This window comes from Apis laboriosa, unplaced genomic scaffold (genome assembly GCF_014066325.1).
Source record: "Apis laboriosa isolate Shangri-la unplaced genomic scaffold, ASM1406632v1 scaffold122_cov146, whole genome shotgun sequence".
Taxonomy (NCBI): domain Eukaryota; kingdom Metazoa; phylum Arthropoda; class Insecta; order Hymenoptera; family Apidae; genus Apis; species Apis laboriosa.
In genome coordinates, this window is record NW_025221084.1 from 2,058,912 (window position 1) to 2,082,698 (window position 23,787).

General features: G+C 24.5%; 4 protein-coding genes across 7 annotated transcripts in view; 3 read left to right on the plus strand and 1 right to left on the minus strand.

The window, feature by feature from the left end:
* The window catches only part of LOC122720288 (angiogenic factor with G patch and FHA domains 1), a 33,099-nt gene extending 32,374 nt beyond the window's left edge, over positions 1-725 (minus strand). The window contains exon 1 of one of the 4 annotated variants that reach the window (XM_043946896.1): positions 705-725. The gene's annotated coding sequence lies outside the window, so the exon portion shown is untranslated. Of the gene's footprint in view, positions 1-136; positions 313-704 lie in introns of those variants that run through there. The other 3 variants (XM_043946893.1, XM_043946894.1, XM_043946897.1) reach the window with 3 other exon arrangements.
* On the plus strand, positions 420-11,415 carry LOC122720286 (dnaJ homolog subfamily C member 13). Its single transcript, XM_043946891.1, has 18 exons — positions 420-796; positions 1,473-1,740; positions 2,156-3,001; positions 3,821-4,189; positions 4,281-4,691; positions 4,787-5,352; positions 5,514-6,429; positions 6,498-6,854; positions 6,939-7,130; positions 7,202-7,714; positions 7,894-8,472; positions 8,551-8,980; positions 9,065-9,347; positions 9,434-9,647; positions 9,738-9,923; positions 10,024-10,164; positions 10,267-10,507; positions 10,596-11,415. The coding sequence occupies exons 1-18, from the start codon at positions 729-731 to the stop codon at positions 10,709-10,711; spliced, it is 6,696 nt and encodes a 2,231-aa protein (XP_043802826.1). The 5' UTR covers positions 420-728; the 3' UTR covers positions 10,712-11,415.
* Positions 11,416-14,444: 3,029 nt separating this feature from the next.
* Positions 14,445-17,706, plus strand: LOC122720287 (zinc finger protein 271-like). Its single transcript, XM_043946892.1, has 5 exons — positions 14,445-14,746; positions 14,850-15,405; positions 15,477-16,447; positions 16,548-16,773; positions 16,835-17,706. The coding sequence occupies exons 1-5, from the start codon at positions 14,652-14,654 to the stop codon at positions 17,612-17,614; spliced, it is 2,628 nt and encodes an 875-aa protein (XP_043802827.1). The 5' UTR covers positions 14,445-14,651; the 3' UTR covers positions 17,615-17,706.
* Positions 17,707-19,161: 1,455 nt separating this feature from the next.
* On the plus strand, positions 19,162-21,945 carry LOC122720248 (fatty acyl-CoA reductase 1-like). Its single transcript, XM_043946820.1, has 5 exons — positions 19,162-19,503; positions 20,031-20,547; positions 20,913-21,099; positions 21,224-21,469; positions 21,556-21,945. Exons 1-5 carry the CDS (start codon positions 19,258-19,260, stop codon positions 21,914-21,916), a joined length of 1,557 nt encoding a protein of 518 aa, XP_043802755.1. The 5' UTR covers positions 19,162-19,257; the 3' UTR covers positions 21,917-21,945.
* Positions 21,946-23,787: the final 1,842 nt, after the last annotated feature.

Sequence of the window (23,787 nt, forward strand, 5' to 3'; positions counted from 1 at the left end):
GAACTACTGAATTACGAAATCAATTAAGTATATATTGTAATAACAAATATATATTGTAATTTTTACAAATTACAATGTCTTTTTTTTTTAATTTCAATTATTTTATAACGTATATATATTTAATGAATAAATGTACCTATAACAACAAACTTACGATTCCTAATATTAGTTTGGTTATATCAACAAAAATTAATTCATAATTTCATTTATTTAAAACACTAATGTAATTCTCTACTTTTATGTCGTTTTAAATTATGTATTTCTTTCTTTATGAAGACAAATTTAAGAAATTACTTCAAAGAAAATATATCTATTAACATAAGTAAAGACAAAACTATATATATATATATAACATAAATAAGTGAAGTTTTCTACTATGACTATGATCATTCTGCCATCTGGAAACAGCTGTTTGTTAACACCCCTAAGCATCATGGCCGCTCCCAGTCCAATGGAGCCGTCGAAAATGTCATTAGTCGGTTAAAACACGATCAAATAGTGCCTAAATATTATCCATTTTCGCGTAACACATAAATATTGTATACGCGATTCAAATCTATTTTGTGTTTTTTGTGTTTGTCATTTTGAAAATGATTTTCGTGTGATTTCTTCTTAATTCGTATGCGAATGTCCCTCCTACGCTATATATCTTTTATAAACAATAACCAGTGTTTTGTTAAAACATTATTTAAAATAATACTCACATTGCATTATCAGGACATGTTACAATGATGCCGATAAAGGATAATCAGGATGTGGCATGTTTTCTGGTCACCAAACACTCATGGAAAGGAAAGTAAGTGCGTGTTTTTTAATTCCTGTTGCTTTGTCAAATGTTTTCGTATATATATGAATAATAATGAACAATTGACAATACAAATATATAATATATATAAATAGAATTTAATATTATAAATATTATAAATTTTTTATAAAAAAAAAGAATTCTAACATGTACATATTTTATATCTATGCATTTCAAAATATAACAGTAGATTAATATAAATGGATTTATGAAATAATAATATAAAAAACAATTAAATTAAAATTATTTATGCATTTATACTTTTTTATGTAATTATTAGTATTTAATAATGGAATATTAACATTATAAATGTTGAATATTAACATTATAAATTAATAAATTAATATTATGATATTAATTATCATATAGTTTTAACATAATGTATATGTTATATCTAATACTATTAACTAGTTTAGTTTATAATTGAATAATATTGAAATTAAATAATTTTTATAATTATTTTTAATATATCTTTTTTATAATTTTATTATATGAAATATAATAGAAATATATTATTTATTATATGATATTTCTATGTGATATTTCAATTTTATTATATGTATTTTTATATATTTTAAATAAATATTAATATTGTTATATAATAACTAAATAATAAATATAACTAATAATAAATATTCATTAAAAAAATTATTTTATTTTTATCTAGGTATAAGCGTATCTTCTCAATTGGATCTATGGGTATAACAACATATAATCCAACTACATTAGAAGTCACAAACAAATGGGAATATTCAGATTTTATAAGTGTACAACCAACTAACAGAAATCAATTAGGTTTGCATGAATTTAGTATAACAATGCGCAAAGAACGTAAAGTTGACAATATGAAATTTAGTTCAGAATATAGAGCACATTTATTAACTGAAGCTCTCAAATATAGAAATCAATTTGCTGAAAAACCTAAAGAAATTTTGGTGAGTTATATATTTTTTATAATGAATTATATATTATATATTTTTTAATATAATATCAAGAAATAACATTGTTAAAGTTTAATCAAATTTCTTATCAACTTAGCCATATGGTTAGTATACAATAGCCTATAATGTATTAATAGTGTTTGTTACCAGTTATCTGCATAATTAACACATATTATTTTTATAATATTATGCTATCATATATAATTTCCATTAACTATTCAATGCTTTTATCAAATATTATATATATTATATATCCAATATTCTTTGAATTAATAACTAGATAAAATCAAAAATATAATAATAAATAAATTATTATTTTATATTTTATATATTATTACATTTTATATATATATATATATATATATATAATATTATATATTTATTAAATTAATATCTTTATTGTCTCTAGAGATATCAAGCTTATAAACATCATTGGTCTGACACAAGATTGCCTGTCGTATTAGAAGTGACACCATATAGTCTTGATCAATTAGATCCAGCAACCAATATGGTATTAGCCAGTTATTGTTATAAAGATTTTGAAGGAATTCTTACAATAAAAGATTATCCTAATGGCTTTGTAATTGTTTGTGGTGGATTTGGACGTTTACATCTTTTTGCTTCTCAACATATGGAAGAAATTAAAAAAAAGCTGCTGGAATCAGCTATGAACAATTTAGGTATCAACATAAAAGTCTTGAAAGAACCAATCAAATTAGATGATTTTATTGCTCAGAGATTGGGTAAATTTAGTGGTGATGAACATATAACAAGTGTATCAGAATTTACTGTTCACAAATATTCACCTAGACATATAGATCCTCAAAGAAGAACTCTTTGTCTCTCTGATACTTGTTTATTAGAAAGAGATCCTCAGACATATAATATTTGTACTCTTAGACCTTTATCAGATATTTTCACATTGATTCGTGATAATGAAAATCCACAATTATTTACTATTCAATATCTTAATGGTCAAGTGCGCAGTTATACTGCAACAGATAGAGATTCTTTATTAGCTTCTTTATTAGATGGAGTTAGAGCATCTGGTAATAGAGATGTTCATGTCAGAATGTATGCAATACCTAGAGGGAAAAGACTTGGACCTCTTAATTTACCTGTTGATGAAGAAGTTGAAACAACTCATGTTAAGTTTCTTCAGCAACCACCAAATGGGCGTAGTTTTGCTGAAATTTTGGAAAGATTTAATGCCAACATTCCTTATAGTGGTCTTAATTACTCTGTTACACAAGATGTAAGACATATTTGATATATTTAATATTATATGTACAATTGATATATTTAACATCTTTAAAAGATCTAGAGGCTAAAACAAATACAAAAATTTTGGTTGGAATTTTATTTATTAAATTATAAGTATAAATAAAATTATGCAAAGACAGATGATAGAACGATATGATGGAAATAAAAATATTTTATTTTATCTCTTGTCTTGCTTTATCTAAATTATTAATTAATTAATTATGCTTTATCTAAATATTAATAAAAAAATTATCTTATTTAATATAATTTCAATTATACTATAACTTAATAAATACAGTTTCAACTGAAATTTTTATAGAGTTTTTGTATTTGTTTTGAACTCTAGAATCTCACAAAAGTATACAAATATATTAATATCTTGTATATAATATTAAATTTCTATATGTGCGATATTATTAAATAAATGTTATAAAATAAACATGATGCAGTGCATTAAAGCGGTGATGGCCTACTAAATTTGATTTAAATGAGACAAAATAATAAATTATAGTTGTCCATACAGACTGGAATAAATTGAATAAATATCTATATAAAGAAATTAGTTTTAATAATTTTTATTGCCTGTTTTATTCTATTATATCTATTTCTTGCGTATTATTAAATCTTCATAATGTTTACAACTAGAATTATTAAATTTAAATATAAGTTATGTTTAATAATATTAAGTTAACAAATAGATTATATAGTAAGCTGAACAGATATTTTTTTTGTCCAGGATGTTATACCGCTTGAATGGACTGTAACAACATTACAACTTCGAATTTACCATATGATGAATAACTACTTACAGGGTCTTTTTACTGAAAATAAAGATAAAATTATTCTTGGTGCTCTAAATGCATTGGTTAATAAAGATTTAGAAACGAATAGTGAAATAGAAGCACAATTTCATGCTTTAAGAAGATTGGTAGCTAGTAAAATTGGTTTTACTGCATTTACAACTCTTCTTGGATTTAGAGAAGCTATTGGACATAAGGTTGTAAAAGCTTTGAAAAGGCAAGATTATGGTGTAACACAAGCTGCTATAGATTGCATTTGTGCTCTGATGCAACCAATGCATGATGATTGTGATTTAAGACAAGAGCAATTAAATAAAAGTAGTCTCCTTAGTAGTAATAAATTTTTGGAAAATTTACTTGATATGTGGGTTAATCATATAGTAAGTATAAAAATGTTAATCTTTTGATTTTTTTAAATAATAATTATTTTTCTGTGTAATATGATAATATTATTTTTTATAAATATTTCAGAATCATGGTACAGGTGCTTTGGTAGTTTCTGCCATGCTTGATCTTTTAACTTTTGCTTTATGTGTGCCGTATAGTGAAACGACCGATGGCAAACATTTCGATAATCTTCTAGAAATGGTTGCTGCAAGAGGAAGATCTCTTTTTAAATTATTCCAACATCCATCATTAGCTATCGTTAAAGGCGCTGGATTAATAATGAGAGCGATTATCGAAGAAGGTGCACCGGAAGTTGCTGCAAAAATGCAAGAACTTGCTCTTGCTGAAGGAGCATTACCAAGACATCTATTAAATAGTCTTTTTACTATTGGTACTGATGGCAGATTATTAACACATAGACAATTGTGTAGACATCTTGTAGGACTTTGGGTTACAGGACATCCTACAGCTATGGGATTATTAAAAAGAATTATGGTAAATTAATATTATTGATTGAACTTAAAATATCATTTTCATTTAATTACAAAAATGAAAGTATCTAAGTTTGTATTCATTATATATTTATACAGCCTGTTGGTTTATTAAATTACTTAGACTCCGATGAAAAAGTACCAGATTCATTTCTTGAGAAAGAACGATTAAACAATCGCGACAATTTAAAGATAGCTATAGATCATGCATCGAAAAATAAAAAAAGTCCGCAATGGATTGCGATCGAACGGCAAATGCGTGTAGTTGAAAAACACGTAGAACATGCTCTTCAACATTGGGGTGCTAGGATTGGAATCGAGCGCAAAGAGAAAATCAAAGAACGTCCGATAGTATTAAGAAAACGTAGAGAAAGAATTAAATCGGAAGCAAATTGGAATTTGTTTTATTATAAATTCAATCAAGATCATTCACTGCCAAACTTAATTTGGAATCATAAAACACGCGAAGAATTAAGAACTGCACTCGAGAATGAAATACGCGCATTCAGTTCTGATAAAGATTTGGCAGGAGGAACTCTAATTGCTTGGAATCATAGAGAATTTGAAGTACAGTATCAGTGCCTGTCAGATGAAGTGAAAATCGGTGATTATTACTTGAGACTTTTGTTGGAAAAAGACAGCCCCGACAGTCCAATAAGAAAATCGTATGTACAATACAATTTTAAGACTTAATTGTTTTTATTTGCAGTTCAGAAAAAAGAAATTAAATTATTATTTATATTTATATTTATTTAAAATTTTTATACATATATGTTATGCATATTAAATAAGTAAATATAATAATAAATTATTATTTTTATCATAGGTATGAATTTTTTAACGATTTATATCATAGATTCATACTAACAACAAAAGTTGAAATGAAGTGCCTTTGCTTGCAAGCAATGACTATAGTATATGAGCGATACTACGAAGATATTGGTCCATTTTCAGATACAAAATATATAGTAGGAATGCTGGAACGTTGTACAGATAGAATGGAACGTGATAGATTAGTCATGTTCATAAATAAACTTATATTACATAGAAGAAATGTAAAAGATATAATGGATCAAAATGGAGTACGCACATTAGTTGATCTTTTGACTTTGGCTCATTTACATACATCTAGAGCGGTTGTACCTACACAAACTAATGTAATAGAAGCAGGACCACAACAACAACAAGTTATGGAAAAAGAATGGTATTATAATGATGGAGATCAACGTAAAGGTCCTATAAGTTTAAAAGAATTAAAGGAATTATATTTAACAAATCAGATTATATATAAAACAAAAGTTTGGGCACAAGGATTAGATGGATGGCGTATGATTTCGCAAGTACCACAATTAAAATGGACATTAGTTGCAAAAGGAACACCAGTAATAAATGAAAGTGAACTAGCAACATTGATTTTAAATATTTTAATCAAAATGTGCGAATATTTTCCAAGTAGAGATGTCGATGACGCGGTAATTAGGCCTCTACCGCGTATGAAACGGTTATTATCTGATCTTCAGTGCCTACCTCATATTGTTCAACTTTTATTAACGTTTGACCCGGTTTTAGTTGAAAAAGTAGCTACTTTATTATGTGAAATAATGCGAGATAATGCAGATGTCTCAAAAATTTATCTTACTGGAGTCTTCTACTTCATATTAATGTATACTGGTTCAAACGTTTTACCAATAGCGAGATTTTTGCAATTGACTCACACAAAACAAGCTTTTAGAAGTGATGATGTAAGTAAAGTTTTTATTTTTATTTATTATAAACAAATCATATGTCATATAACATTTTAATATCATAGAATGCATCATCAGACATCATGCAACGAAGCATTCTTGGACAACTTTTACCCGATGCAATGGTTAGCTATTTAGAAAATCATGGTGCGGAAAAATTTGCGCAAATATTTCTTGGTGATTATGATACACCAGAAGCAATATGGAATGCTGAAATGAGAAGAATGCTTATAGAAAAAATAGCGACTCATATTGCAGATTTTTCACCGAAATTAAGAAGTCATACTATGGCTAGATATCAATACATTGCTATACCTGCTATAAGATATCCACAATTAGAGAAGGAATTATTCTGTCAAATATTCTATCTGAGACATCTTTGTGATACTATAAAATTTCCACAGTGGCCTATTCCTGAACCTGTAAGTTACAAAAAATAATTATGAAATAATTTTTATGAATTTTCATATCTCAGTACATTTAATATAATAATATGAAATATTTAGGTACGTTTATTGAAAGATGTATTAGATGCATGGAAAAAAGAAGTAGAAAAAAAACCACCATTGATGACAGTAGATGAAGCTTATAAAGTTCTTCAATTAAATAGTGGAAAACAACATAATGAAGCTGAAGTGAGAAAGTCATACTATAAACTTGCACAAATGTATCATCCTGATAAAAATCCACAAGGCAGAGTAAGTTAAATTTAAATCTTATAAAATACTAACATGTTAAATTTTTCATAGAAATATTTTTTTGTTCATAGGATAAATTCGAGGCAGTTAATCAGGCATATGAATTTTTATGTAGTCGAAGTTGTTGGTCAACTGATGGTCCAAATCCTGATAACATAGTGCTTATTTTAAGAACACAGAGCATTCTTTTTCATAGATATTCCGATGAACTTAGACCATATAAGTATGCTGGTTATCCGCAATTAATCAAAACAATCAAATTAGAAACAGACGATGAACAATTATTTTCGAAGTCTGCACCATTACTGGCTGCTGCTAGCGAACTTGCATATCATACAGTACATTGTTCTGCATTGAATGCGGAAGAACTTCGTAGAGAAGGAGGATTAGATGTTTTATTAGAAGCTTATACACGATGCGTTTCTGTTTTAAATAAATCGAGTAAGTCTAATGATATAGCAGTGCAAGTGTGCATGCATATCACTAGATGTTTCTCGGTTGCTGGATCATTTAGAGGTTGCAAAGACAGAATTATTGAATTACCACAACTAGTTAAAGATCTCTGTAGAATATTACATTTTAAGGTTAGTGAAACACGCAACTTATTTTTATTTAATTAATATATTCTATCATATGTTTAATATTTTTTTAAAGAAAATTCAAATAAAATTATCAATCATAAAGAATGCATAAAATTCAAAGTTAGTTAAAATTACTAACAATTTAAAATAATAATATTGTTATGTATAATATTTTCTTATAGCATTTAACAAAATTATGTTCAGTGGCCACAGAATGTGTTTCTTCTCTTGCCTCGGACAGTGTGTTACAAATGCAATTACTACAATCTGGTGCACTATGGCATTTATTATTATTTATGTTTAATTACGATTACACATTGGAAGAAGGTGGTGTTGAACGAAATCAAGACGAAAATCGTCAGGAAGTAGCAAATAATTTAGCAAAATTAGCAGTTCGAGCGTGTGCCAGATTAGGTGGTTACATGATAGGAGAAAATGAAACACCTGTTAATCCTGTCACTGTTGCTGCACTAGAAATTTTATTAACTCCTTATTTAGCTCGTCAACTCGCAAATGATAAACCAGAAGAAATATTAAAAATCCTGAATTCAAATTGTTTAAATCCATATTTAATTTGGGATAATGGAACAAGAGCAGAATTGAATGAATACTTGGAAAATAAACGACAAGAAAGATTAAACGGCAATGATAATTTTGAACACGATTTTAGTGATTTTAAATATAGTGTTCATGCTGATGAACTTATTATTGGAGAGATATTTGTAAAAGTATATAACGAACAACCTAACTTTCCTATAGAGGTAATTTAATGTTGCATAATATTTTTTTATAAAAAATTAAATTATTAGTAATTTAAAAATTAAATAAATTTTTTGCAGAATCCCAAGAGTTTTACAATTAATTTACTTGATTTTTTATCTGATTCATCAAATTATTTAGCATCAATGAACAACATAACATTAGTTAAGAAAGATCAAGAGAAATTGGAACATATTGTTATGTCTTTAGAAGCATTAAGAAATGTGATTAAAAATAATCCAGGAATTGAATTACAATGTATAGGACATTTCAAATTATTATTTGAACTTTTAAGTTGTAATAATTTCAAGTTGATTCAAAAAAGTGCACTCGAAGTTATTAGTAATGTTACAAAGAATCAAGAATGTGTAGATGATATTGCGGCAAATGAAGTTATAGTACATTTATTATTAGCTTTAAATACTCTAAAGGAATATCAATTACTTATATTAGAAACTTTATATGCCCTAATGAGTTCTACAAAAATTGTAAAAGATGCATTATCTAAAGGTAAAAATACATTCAATTGTCAAAGATCTTACATTATATTGTTTTTTTACATTAATTTTAAAATGAATATTATGAAATTTTTAGGAGCTGTAGTATATGTTCTTGACCTATTTTGTAATTCAAGTAATACTCAAATACGTGAAGCAGCTGCAGAACTACTTGGCAAAATGTCATCTGATAAATTAGCTGGACCAAAAGTAAAATTGGATTTGTCTAAATTTTTGCCTAGATTATTTAGTGAAGCTATTAGAGATGCTCCAAAACAGTGTGTACATATGTTCGAAACAAAACATGAAAATCCTGAATTAATTTGGGATGATAATGCTAAAGCTAGAGTATCAAGGATAGTTGGAGAATTAAAAGACGAGTATGTAAATATTTCTATATATATTTATATATAACTACATCTTCTTTTTTTTTTTTTTTTCCTTTAATTAGATCTATTTATTTTAGATATTACATATTACAAAGACGAAATCCGAATGCAATATTAAAGTTACCTGATACTCAAAGTAATATTGATATCGCAACAAACGAACCTGCAGTCGGAGGTGTATATCTTAGATTATTTATATCCAGTCCTGCCTGGGCTCTTAGAAAACCTAAAGAATTTTTAAGTGAACTTATGGATACTACATTAACACTTATGTCGAAAGAAAAAACTGATGTAAGAAAAAATCAATCAAAATAAAATTAACGTTAACTTTAATGTTATTTATGAAAACATATTGACTAATTTAATAATTCTCTGCAATAGTCAGATATGTTGGAATTAACAACACAAGCAGTAGTATGTTTACTTCAAGCACAACCAAGTTTAGCAGATCAAGTTCCATCATTAGGACATATACCAAGACTTTGTCGACAAATGGCAATGCAAAATAATCAACCATCCGTATATAAAACCGCAATATTAATACTTCATCAATTAGCAGCAAGTGAAGTGAGTTCATTAATTTTTTTTTTTTTTTTACATGATACATTATTTAATATCTAATTAATATCTAATTAATATTTGATATATTAAATATTATATTTTTTAGATTTGTATATCGTCTATTTGTCAAACAGAATGTATAAGTCCATTGAAACATGCTATGCAATCTAGACGAGATATGATAGCGATTGCATGTGAAACATTAAATAGACTGTTTTCAACTAATGAAGATAGACTTATAAAACAGGTAAATAAAATTTTAGATATTATCATTGATACTAGAAATTTAATTTATCATTATTAAAATATTTTAATATATTTTTCCAATATTTTTAATCATTTTGAATAGGCATTAGATGCTGAAATGGTACCTTATTTGTTAAATATATTAGAAGGACGATTGGATATAATTGAAAATCCTGCAACTGCTAAAGCTCAAATAGTCAAAGCTTTAAAAGCAATGACTAGAAGCTTGTTGTTAGGTGAAAAAGTAAATGCAATACTGGAAAAATCAAGTGTTTGGGCAGAATACAAAGATCAACGGCATGATTTATTCATTTCTAATGCAACTAATTCTGGTTATCTTACTGGTAAGATAAACATGGTTATTATTTTAATTTTTATATTTTATAATTTTTAACATGCATAATATATTTAAATATAAATTATAACATATAGCTGGAACACCTGTATCTGCTGGCTACTTAACAGCTGGTCCCAGTACCACTTTAAGTACTGGCCCACCTCCAGTTGACAAAGAAGATAGTTTAATTAATAGAAATGATAGTATCTGATATAGGTAGCATCTTAATTAAAAATAATAATAATAATAATAGGCAATAAGAATGCCATTTCTAGAAATTCCTATCGGTAAAATGATACCGATGTAAAGACTACATTGCCTGTGATTTTTGGCTCCTTAAAATAAGGAATTTATCAATGGAATAATGTTTTTGTTGAATTTACATTTATATTAAGATTATCACAATACAATGATACTTTTTATTATGCTACATAGGCAGATTATATAATTATGTAAGATATCATTTACAGAGATGTCAATGTGTGGCAAAAGATAGTATTTAATGAAAGTCTATTACGAAACAAATTTTTCTAGGAAATGTCCCTCAAACAAAAATCCCTGTCGATTATAAAGATTTTTTTAGACAACGTTTCATTTTGTACTTAGCAAATCTTCCAACATAACTTTTCTATGTTATTATAATAAATGGACTTACATTCCTGACAAATGAAGGAATAGTATGTTCAATGTTTAGCGTTATTGCTATATCTAAGTGTGATTAGTATTCCTTGAAAAGATTTTTAATATTTAATAAATAAATACAATATTTAGTCTAACTTGAAATGTTCAGTGTCTCATGCATCAACTAAATTTTATTGTTTCAGTTATCACCATCATTGCATAAAAATGTATAATCTATATTTATTAATATATCTAATCTAATCGCATTTTTCGATATAGCAAAATGTTTTAATTTTTTTTTTTACATAAATAAATTCACGATCGCTTAATATTTGTAATATAAACAGCATCATAAATATGCTATTTTCTTTCATATCTCAAAGGGTACAAAAGCGTTGTTATATAAAAACAATTTATCATTATTTTTTCATAATCATTTCACACTTGTTTTTTTAACAAATTTTATAAGAAAACATTATAAGCGTATATTAAACGTCTTATAAACAATTAAACGTCGAATAAATCAAACAATTACAAAAAATTTTGAACACATAATATTATAAAAAATTGGACAAATATTTAAAAATACTTTTTTATTCATTATCTTGATACAATATGTGTATATTTTTTTTTTTTTTGAAATATCAAATGTATATACATATATATATAGACGTATGTATATTATACTTTGTTATATAGTTCGTTTTATGTACGCTTACGATCGAAAAAAAGCGCTAAAATTTCTCAGTGATACTAAAGAAGGATCTATTAAATGGAATAGATTCCATAGATAGAGAATTCCTCTTTTTCATATCAATTTCTAGTATTTTAATGAGAAATAATAATTCAATAAATATGGGCGGACATTCGTAGAACTTAGGAATATAAAATATGAAACAAAAGAAAAAGAAACACGCTATGCGTTGTTTTTTACTTGCCATCCAATTATAATCCATCAATATTATAATACACTTTTGCTACTTTGAATCGACGAGTTGAGTGTTTACGGCATTAAATAAATAAATAATAAAATAAACAATAAACATAAAAATATTAAGAAATATAATATAATAGTTCCTCTTGTAGCAAGAATATATATGTGCCTGACGGTCGCAATGTAAACATTTCAGAAAAGAGATAACTGAGTTCCTCTTAGACTTCAAATCTTAAATATTTCTGACATTGATACGACATTTGAACAAGATTTTTTATCTCCGTACACTTGACTCGTCAATTGATTCTTCTTTTGGAGAAGTGAAAGAAGTGAAGTGATTAGTTAGATAAAAAGCGATCAAGATAAAACGATCAAATTGAAAATCTTATCATGGTGATATATAAAAATAGAATAAAAACTAATTGGCATATTCTTGCTATGTTATGTGTAATATTGTTACTAACAATGAAGTAACTATGTAAACAAATATGAAAGAGTCTTTGTTATTTTTATGTATTTGCGCCTGAGTTCTTAAGATCGAAAATAAGATATTGTATATAAACATATATATATATATATATGTATACATATATATATATGAAAAAAGTTATACCACAGATTATTGTACGTATAATTAGAAAATAAACGATTTTGCACATGATATAATTAATAATAATCAACTATAAAGCGATAAAATTTTTTTAATTAAAATTCAATTATGTTTGTGAACATTATTTAACCAATCGACAAAAAAATTTTACTTTTTAGGTATATTTTAATATTCCTAAGCTTCGTAAATTATCATTTATTATTGGAATAGAAGAAAAAAATTTGTCTAAATTTTTGAATAAATATTAGTTAAATATTAATTAAATATTATTGTGATTATGAATCATTATTATTTATCTAATGTATATCACGAATTTCAGTAAGGAAATATGATATTATATTAACAATTTTATAATTCGTATAAATATGAATATATCAATAATCAGCTTATAATTTTATTTATTTATTTTTTTTTAATAACTATTTTAAAAAATATTTTAATTTAACATATAATTCTATATTATAACTTAAAGATCCATTTTTCCATTTTGTATGAAAACTTTTAAAATTTCAAAATTCTAAAATGTTATCTAAAGAAAACAAAATTACAAATATAAAATTTATATTTTAATGTTTTATTTAAAACAAATATATATATATATATATATATTATATAATATATATAAAATTATATGTATATTTAAAATGAAAGGAATAAAATATTAGGTTGCAAATAAAATATTCAAATTTTTAGTAGTAAAACTATTATGTTTATAATTTTATAATTTTATTGAAAATAATATTAATCAAAGTTTGACTCAACAAATGCACTTATAAAAGTATTATCTTTAGATTATAAAATCTATATCTTTAGATATAAAAGACTATTATGTTTATAATTTTATAATTTTATTGAAAATAATATTAATCAAAGTTTGATTCAACAAATGCACTTATAAAAGTATTATCTTTATCTATCTAATAATTTTGTTAAAATTATTAGAATTAATTGATTTGATTAATTTAATTGATTGTTATTGATAATATCTTTATTTATTTCTTACATTATTTGTTATAAATTTTATACCAATATAAAATTGTTTTTTCTTAATACATTTTTTAAAAAATTTTTTTCTATTAATATTAATAATTGTTGACACATTATATAAAGGATATATTCATTAATATATTAATAATTTTATGAAAAGAAATCATATAGCAAGTTTTAGAAAGTATTATAAAGAAAAGAGTTCAATCTTCAAGTTTATTGTAAATTTGATTCATATTCTTTATAAAAAAAAATATTGAATTATAAAAATTGAAAAATTATTAGCTTAAGAAATAATGGAATTAAATATTTCTTAAGTATCTTTTAAATATTTTTTAATTTTTTGCTATAAATAATTTAATAGTCTTTATAGAAAGTAATGTATTTATAATGTATACATCAATGTATCAAAAAATATAAAATTTTTATTAAAAAATAATTTAACATATATGTAATTTCTATGCGTTCATACAAAAACATAAATAATATCAGAACTTAAAATATTTTTTAAAACAGAAATAGAATATGGGATAAAATATAAGAATTAAGGCCATTCTTCGAAATGCCGCAAATGAAACTAATATAAACAAATAATAGGAGAATGATAGAGATAGAATAAGAATTGATTTTCAACGCCATCTTTGAAGAATTAAAAACATTAAAAAATTATATTTTTAAAAATAGTTAAGAGATGGTGCTAATCTTTAATTCTTATTCTATTTTATTCTATTTTTGAAAAAATGTTTTTCGTACTCAAAAGATGATGCTAACGATTAATTCTTACTTTTAACTCTATTTTTTTCTTACTATTTACTTATATTAATTTCATTTGCAATATTTTAGAGATGGTATTGATATCGTAATTTTTAGCCTATCTCTGTCGTTTCCCTATTATTTGATCTCTTTGTCTATACTTATTAATTATTCATATGAAAGAAATTTAACGTAAATATTAATAAAAAAAATAAGTAAATTTGTTTATAAATAAAAATATTAAATATGAAAATAGTTTGCGCTGCCAAAAATTGTAAATATTCTTCGAGCAATAAGGATACGACAAATATCAAATTCATTAATTTTCCAAATAGTGATATGTAAGTTATCTATTTATAAAATAAATATTATTTAAAAGTAATATTTCTACTTTATAACTAAAATATTGCATTTTTGTATAAATTATATATTATTTTCTTACAGTTCAAAAATATGGGCGCATCATTGTAATAGAACAGATCTTTTAATAAAATCTAACGAAGAATTACATTTAAATTATTATATATGTTCTCATCATATAGAGGATCATTTTTATATAAATAAAACAGATCCTGTAATATTAAATGAAAATGCTATTCCAACATTATTTGAATCATATAATGTTGCTGAAAAAGATTCAAGAAATATCTTTGAGAGAAATGAACAAACTGAAATAGCTAATAATGTTGTATTATCATATTGTGATATGGATGGTGAAATGGAACAATATCATAATATTAGTATTAAATTTTCAAATTTATGTAGAATATGTGAAGAACCATCTTTCGATGGCATCGAAATATTTTCATTGAAAGGAATGGATTTAAAATTAAAAGAAAAGATTAATTTACATTTACCAATCACAGTTAATTTGGAGGATTTAATGCCACAAAAATTATGTATAAATTGCTACAACAAATTAGAAGTTGCACATTCATTAGTTATAACATCTCTAAAAACAGATATGAAGTTGAAAAAGCTTTTAAATATAAATACAGAGGTAAACAATAACTTATTATTTAACTAAAATATATTATAATATTAATATCAATTATTTCTGTTATTTTATAGCTAAATTATGATCACAAATATGATGAAATAACAAAAAAATGTTCTTTAGAAATAGCTGAAGAAATGTGTATTAATGAAGCGACTGAAATTACACCTATAGAATTATCTTGTAATAAAGTTAGTGAAATTACCAATCAAAAAATCTCAACTAAGTTTACTCACTTAGAAAATATTAATATACATAAAAATAATTTTGTAAATGTCAGGAAAGAAGTGCAATATGAATTACATAAATTTGAAACACATAATGAAAAAAATAGAGAAAATGAATATACAATTACAACAAAAAATTATCTAAATAATGAAACATTAAATAATGAAATTCAATGCTTTTTTTGCAAGAATACATTTAAAACACAAGAAATATTTGAAAATCACAAAATATTGTGTGATAAAGGGAAAACAATAATACAAAAGGATAAAGAAACTAATAATAGTATGAACAATAAAGAATCCAGTAATATAAATCTAATAAATTTTCAATTTATAAAGACTTGTAATATTTGCCAAGAACATTTTGAAACTGAAAAAGACTTTATTGAACATAAAATATCATATTGTAAAATTCTTTCACAGAATTATCAAAATCCTAGTAAAGAAAACAAGGAATCATATAATAACTATAATGATTCTTATAATATCAAAAGTATTCCACCAATGGAAACTAATAAAAAATGTGGTCATTGTAATTTGATTTATAATACTAAAAAGGAATTATTAAATCATATTATGGAATGTCATCAAGGTCAACTTTTATTTAGATGCATCATATGTGATAGAAATTTTGAAAAGTGGTCTAGTTTAGATATACATGAAGCCACTCACAGAATAGATAAACCTTATTTATGTGATTTATGTGGAAAAAGCTTTAAACATTCTAACAATTTAAGAGGTCATAAAAGAATTCATTTAGATGATTCAAGAAAGAAACGACATATTTGTGATATTTGTGGAAAAGCATATAGATCTAGGTAGCATCTTATAGTTCCTAAATATTATATAATATATTAAAATAGCATATATAAATTAATTCATAATTTTTATGTATTTTTTATTAAATTAATAATTCAGATTTCATTTGGGAGAGCATATGAACCAACATAATGAAAATAAACCTTATTCTTGTGAAAAATGTGGTAAAGCATTTTATAAAAGAATACAACTAAGACAACATAAATTATCACACGGATCAAATAAACATATTTGTCCAATATGTGGTGCAGCTTTCAATCGTAAAGGAAACATGAATACACATATAAAACGTCATAGTAATGGGGATAGTACATATACATGTAGCGTAAGTATATCATTAAAAAACAACGTAATAATAATCAAAATTATAAATATATTATTTCTAGATATGTATGCATAGATGTAAATCAATGAGTGAGTTGAAATCACATAGAAAAATACATACAGAACAAGACATTATAGACAATATGAAAAAGAAATATAATGACAAAAGTATATGGCAATGTAAAAATTGTAATCGAATATTTTCAACGCGAGCTATATTATTAAGTCATGAACGTATACATAAAGAAGAGAAAACAAGCGTTGATTGTAATATTTGTGGAAAAAAATTAGCTAACAAAAATTCTTTAATATATCATAAAAGATCCATTCATTCTTCGAACAAAATGTATACATGTCAATACTGTGAAGAATCGTTTATTTCCAAAGAAGCACGTCTTATACATGAAAGAATACATACTGGAGAACGTCCTTACGTTTGCAAAATATGTAAAATGGAATATAAATGTTCAAGTAATCTTAATCAACACATAAAAATTCATTCTGATATTAAACCTTTCAAATGTACATATTGTAATAAGAGTTTCATACGTAAAGGAACATTAAATGTGCACAAAAGAATTCACACGGGAGAGAAACCATTTGCATGCATAATATGTGGTAGAACATTTTCGCAAAAAAATGATATGATCAAACACACTAAAACTCATAATGCTAAATCATTGTGTTGTGAACAATGTGACGAAGTTTTCGCAAGGAAAAAAGATATTCTGAAACATATTTCTTTACATGAACAAAATAATCCAATAATTCAGGAATATATAGAAGTACAACAAGAAATAGAACCTTATGTAGAACATATAGCATGTTCTGAATTTGAATGACTTTTATATATAAAAAAAAATAAATATTATATGCTAAGGGAAGTAAATATATCTATAATACAATTGTATAATAAATATGCATAATAACAATATTAAAGTACACAGCCAAATTATTAATAATATTTTATTATTGTAATTATTTAACAAAAATTAAATATATATTTTATTTCTTTATGAATTATTTAATTTTAATTTTTATATATAAATCTCACATTAAAAAATTTAATATAATTTATTATCATTATAGATAATACAAAGAAATAGCACATCAGTTTCTCATTAATAAATAGTACGATTATTGATTTCTAACAAAAAAAATATTTTTTATTAATAATTATTTCATTTTTCTATTTTAATAAAAATTATTAATATAATCAATTTATAGTTTCAACGAATCAATAATACAAAGTATATTATAATTAATAAAGTTTGTCTAAATTTACTAGATAAAATCAGATTAAAAAAATTAATATATCGAGAAAATATAAATATTTTTATAAATTACTAATATATTTATTTGTAAATAATATAATAATAATTCTTTATATAAATAGTATTTTTTATATTTTTTCTTCTTAATTTTAATTTATATAAAAATTATTTAAAATTAAAAATAAAAAAACTATTTTCATTTCAAATAAATAATTCATGTAAACAATATTATTTTTTTTTAAACGCTACATTTTTTCATATACAAGTCATCAATATATTGGTAAGATATTTTTGTAGAATCAGTTTTAGATAACAAACACAAAATTGATATAAAAATATTAATTGAAATTTATTAAATGATAAATAATTTAAGTTTGCAATCATCACGAAACAAGATGAAAACAGAACGAAATTGCAGTATAGCATTTTCATCTAAAACAAACTTCAATTAATTATAACTTAATAAAGAGATTTAATTTGTGCATATAAAGTTTTATGTTTGCTTTATTATTATTATATTTATTGTTATATGTTTTTATAAAAAAGTCTCCCAAAGATGTTCCATGAATATATTAATACTCTAATAAAGTATTTTCGTAAAAAATCAATAAAAAATATAATTATTTTATTAATTTAATGAAATATTTTATTTAATTAAATTTAATTATAAAATATTTATTATTCACTAAAAATTCATATTATTTAATAATACAAACTTAATAATCATATTATTAAAAAAGAAAATCTGCTTTATTATGTTTGTATAAATATCTCATAAATACTAAAATGTAAATATTTTAAATATAGTGTTATTATTTTATGTTTATGTCAAAATATTTCTGTCATTTTATTAAATTAAACTGTATCATTATTCTTAGAAAAGTAATTGAAATGCATTACTACGTATTAAAAATGTTTTATTTATGATATTCTAATTCAAATACAATAAATCTTAATAATTTTAACCTAAGTGTCTCTTCTTATTAACATTATAGATCATTAGAATTGTAAATAACATTATATATAAGATTTGAGCATTAAAGTATCGCCTTTTATTTCTGTAATAAAAGTATGAAGGAATAGTATACCTTTTCGATTTAAAGTGTTTAAAAATTATATACTATTATATATTATAACTGTATTAAAAAAATTTAATGAAATCAAATCACTTATAAACATTTTAAAACAATATCATTAAAAAAAGTTTAAAAATGGATAAAATAAAAATTGTGCAATCTGATAATAAAGAGAATTTAAAAAACACTAGTGATAGTCAAATACAAAAGTTCTATACTGGAAAACATATATTTTTTACAGGCTGTACTAGTTTTCTTGGAAGTAGTATTTTAGAAAAAATTCTAATTACGTGCACTGAAATTAGCAAAATTTATGTTATGGTTAAACTAAAAAATGATGTATTGATAAAAGAACAATTGAAAAAATATTTTCAAAATGAGGTAAGTAATAGAATTCGATAATAATATAAAAAAATAATGAATAAACTTATGATTATTAATATATATGAAATAATTAAAAATTAATATAGTTGAAAAATGAAACAAAGCAGAGAAAATGAGATAAAATGAAAGACATTGAAATTTGTAAAATTTTGTTTAAATTCGATTAAAAATATTTATTCACATCTATATGTTTATGAATATAAGAACACAAATTTAATTTAGCTTTCTTTCATTTTAGAATAAAAATAATTATAATTAAAATAAATACTTAAGATATTTTATTGCTTTGATTTATTTTTAATAAAAAAAAAAATAATGTAAAAGAGATTCAAATGTATGAAAAACTTCAAAATGAATTTACGATAATCATTTGAATATTACTTAACATATATTATACATTATAGGTCAAATGTGATTTCTTTTGATGATAATTTTTAATTAATGCATTAAACGAAAATTAACTTGCAAAATTTAAAAATATATCATATAATTTCTTATTAAATAATTCCACTTATAATTTTCAGATATTTGATACATTACGTGAATCGAATCCGAATTTTATAGAGAAAGTCGTACCAATTTATGGTGATTTAAGCAAAGTCGATTTAGGTCTATCATCAAAAAATCGTCGATGTTTGATAGAGAACGTGAATATAATAATTCATAATGGATCGATCATACAATCACCAAAAGCATCTTATATATTACGTTTAAACGTAATTGCAACGCAAACACTCCTTGAATTAGCTACGGAATGTTCGCATTTAGAGGCATTCGTGTATGTTTCAACTGCATTTTCTCATCCTTATAAGCAAATCATCGAAGAAAAGTTTTATCCTATTGCGGGCAATATAAAGATAATCGAAGATGTGATACGGGCCGATGAGGAGAATGAATCTGGAATTACCGATGAAGCACTACGCGATATTATAGGAGATTGGGTAAATTTGTATGCCTTTAGCAAAACTTATGCTGAAGATTTAGTTTACAATTTTGGCAAAACAAAATCGCTTCCTTGTGTTGTCTTCAGGCCTTCCATGGGTATGATAATTATATTTTAATATATTTTTAATTTAATCCTAGAAAAAGCTAAAATATTTTAAATAAACTATATGCAGTATAATTGAATTAAATTAGAACTTTAAAATGAAAAAAATTTTAATAAAAAACACAATTTATTAAGATTAAAAAAAAACACTTGTATACAAATCTTGTAATACAAGAATAAATATATATTATTTTAAAATAAATTAGATTTATACATTGCACTTGATTTCTACAGTTAGTATTATTATATGTTTTAAAGATAAAAATTTTAAAATATTGTCATTCTTATGTGAAATAATAGAAATAAATAAATTGCGTTATATTATTTATTTTAACATTTTTTATATTATTTTATATAGTCGTATGTACAAATGAAAAATTAGTTCCATCAAAGAATAAAAATGGTCCAGTAATGTTAGCGATGGCAATAAGTCTAGGCTACATACATGTATCAAATCTAAAGAAAACTGATACTATGGATCTAATTCCAATTGATATGACAGCTAATAGTCTTCTGGCAATGATCTGGGATTTCGTTGTTTATAGGTATTTTTTAATATATACTTTATAATATCTAATAAAATATATTATCTAATAAATATTATATTTACTCATTATTATTAAAAAAAAAGAAAATTGTATTTTTATTGTTTTTTTTCTTTGTTTTTAGAAAAAAAGAAGAACCACAACAAGTATATAATTATGGATCTACTGATTGGAATCCCATAACAGTAGGCTCGGCGTCAGAAATAATATTTAAAGAAGTAGAAAAAAATCCATCAAATAATGTACTTTGGAAACCATATTTAATATATATTCAAAATATTTATCTTTTTTCGATACTTAACATACTATTGAATGTTATTCCTGGTATATTGATTGATTTAACTTTATTAATTTGTCAAGAGGAACCACCGTAAGTTTTTTAAGATTCTTATTTAAATAAAAATATATATTAAAATTTACTATAACATCTAAATATTTCATATTCATTTTGTATAGAATTATGAGAACAATTCATAAGCTGAAGAAACATTATTTGCCATTTATACAAATCTTCAGGCCTAATCAGATTATAAAAACAAATAAATTTAAAGAATGTTTAACACGTATGAATTCAACTGATTTAAAAGAATTTTCTTTTAATTTAGCAACAATGAATTGGAATGATAACGCGGTTAAATTAATGACATGTTGTCGAAAAGAAATGAATGAACCAACAACCGCAAGTTCTGCCACAAAAAAAAAGTATCGAAATTTAGTAAAGTTACATTTCGTTATTTGTTCTTTTCTTATTATGCTTTTTTTATTGTATTTTTTCTATAGGATATTATCTATTTTTTGTCATTGCTATCATCATTGATATAATAAATATAAGATGAAGTTATCATATGGATATGTTCTTATTTTACCATTCATTTTTCAAAATATGAAAATGATTAATTGATTTGAAGATTGAGGGTAAAGGATTGCAAAATAGCACAACACCATTATTATATATAGAATAATACTCTTTATTGTTTTTGATAGTTTTTGTTGTTGTTGTCCATATCGTGCGTTATCCTCTTACTTTTTTTCAGGTTAATCATTTTTGCGCTGCATTTGTTGTTTTGCATGTTCTTCTTTTGTTGTTGCTGATTCTTTGCTGCTTGATATTTTGGTAAAACGGTATGCGATACAACGACACAACTGTATGAAATAAAGTATGAGAAACGAACGAAGAAAAAGAAAAAGATACAAACATGTCCAATCACTCGAGAACCGTACATTTTTCGTACCGTATACACTGGGACCACTTAGGACTAGAGTAATTGCGATTCATACTTTTTCTTTTCTGTAATTCTTTTTTTACTTTTTTTTTTTTTTCATAGTAATTGGCAAGCACGCGTGCAAAGTAACGAATCGCGAACACGCATTAAATTAAAATATTATTTTCTTTTCTTTTACGCTCCATTTTGCGCTTATTAAGAAAAATGAGCAACTTAATCTCACTTTTTCTATTCTTTTCTCTATTATACATTTTCTTATTTATTTTTATTAGATCATTATTAATATATTTTTTTGTTTTTTTTTTTATTATTATTTATTATTTTAGATGCAGTCTTGTGACACGATACGGATTTACAGTCGAGTGATCGGTACACGTTCCGTAGATACAGCCGTGCATCTTAAAATTTGTTCTAGCTCTATTAAAATGGCCGCACACACGGTTCGTATGGCGAACATACCCCATTGGGACACATCGATTTCAGGCTACTAGTTAATTTTCGAATAATCTATTGTTGAAATCATAACGAATTTTAAGATGAAATCGTTTCTGAAATCTAAAGAACAGTTCGCATATACGATATTTCCTATTTCAAATTCGCCTAGAATCGAATATCCCTCCGGATAGTGCATTCGCTTCACGCGCCCGGCGCGATTTCGATGCAACTTCATCTTTTCTTCATTTTTTCTCTCTCTTACTTCCATTCTTTCTTTCTCTCATTCCTCGCTCTCTCTCTCTCTCTCTCTCTTTATTTTTTACATACGTATACTTTCACTCGCTTTCTTTCTCTCTCTCTTACACACACATCACTCTCTCTCTCTCTCTCTCGCTCTCCTTCGCATCATCCCATTTTTATCATTTAATTAATTAACTCTGTCTTTCTGTAACCGTCTTCTCCGCGCTAATATTTACAATGTACAGTGTCGTGTGTTCTTCTTTCCTTCTGTTCCTAGGTTTTGCGGTCACGATGGGACTCTCGTAAGGTCTCGGAGATCCGTTACGATCTAAGTCTAATCATCCGTCCTCGTTTCTATGTTTTTTTTCATTTCATTTTCGGCAATTATATTTTTTCATACGCTGATCGACACATTTTATACGACCTCATTCTTTCATAATTTTCAACTGAAAGAAAAAGATCGCTCTTGCGTCTGTTGATAGATACAATCAATATTTAATAATAACAATAAAATTAACATTAATAATAATAATAATAATAATAATGATGATGATGATGATGATGATGATGATAATGATAATGATAATGATAATGATAATGATAATAATGATAATAATAACAATAATCATAATAATAATAACAATAGCAGTAGTAATAATAGTAGTAATAGTAGTAGTAGTAGTAGTAGTAGTACTAGTAGTAGTAATAATAGCAGTAGCAGTAGTAATAGTAGTAGCAGTAGTAGTAGTAGCAGTAGTAGTAGTAGTAGTAGCAGTAGTAGTAGTAGTAG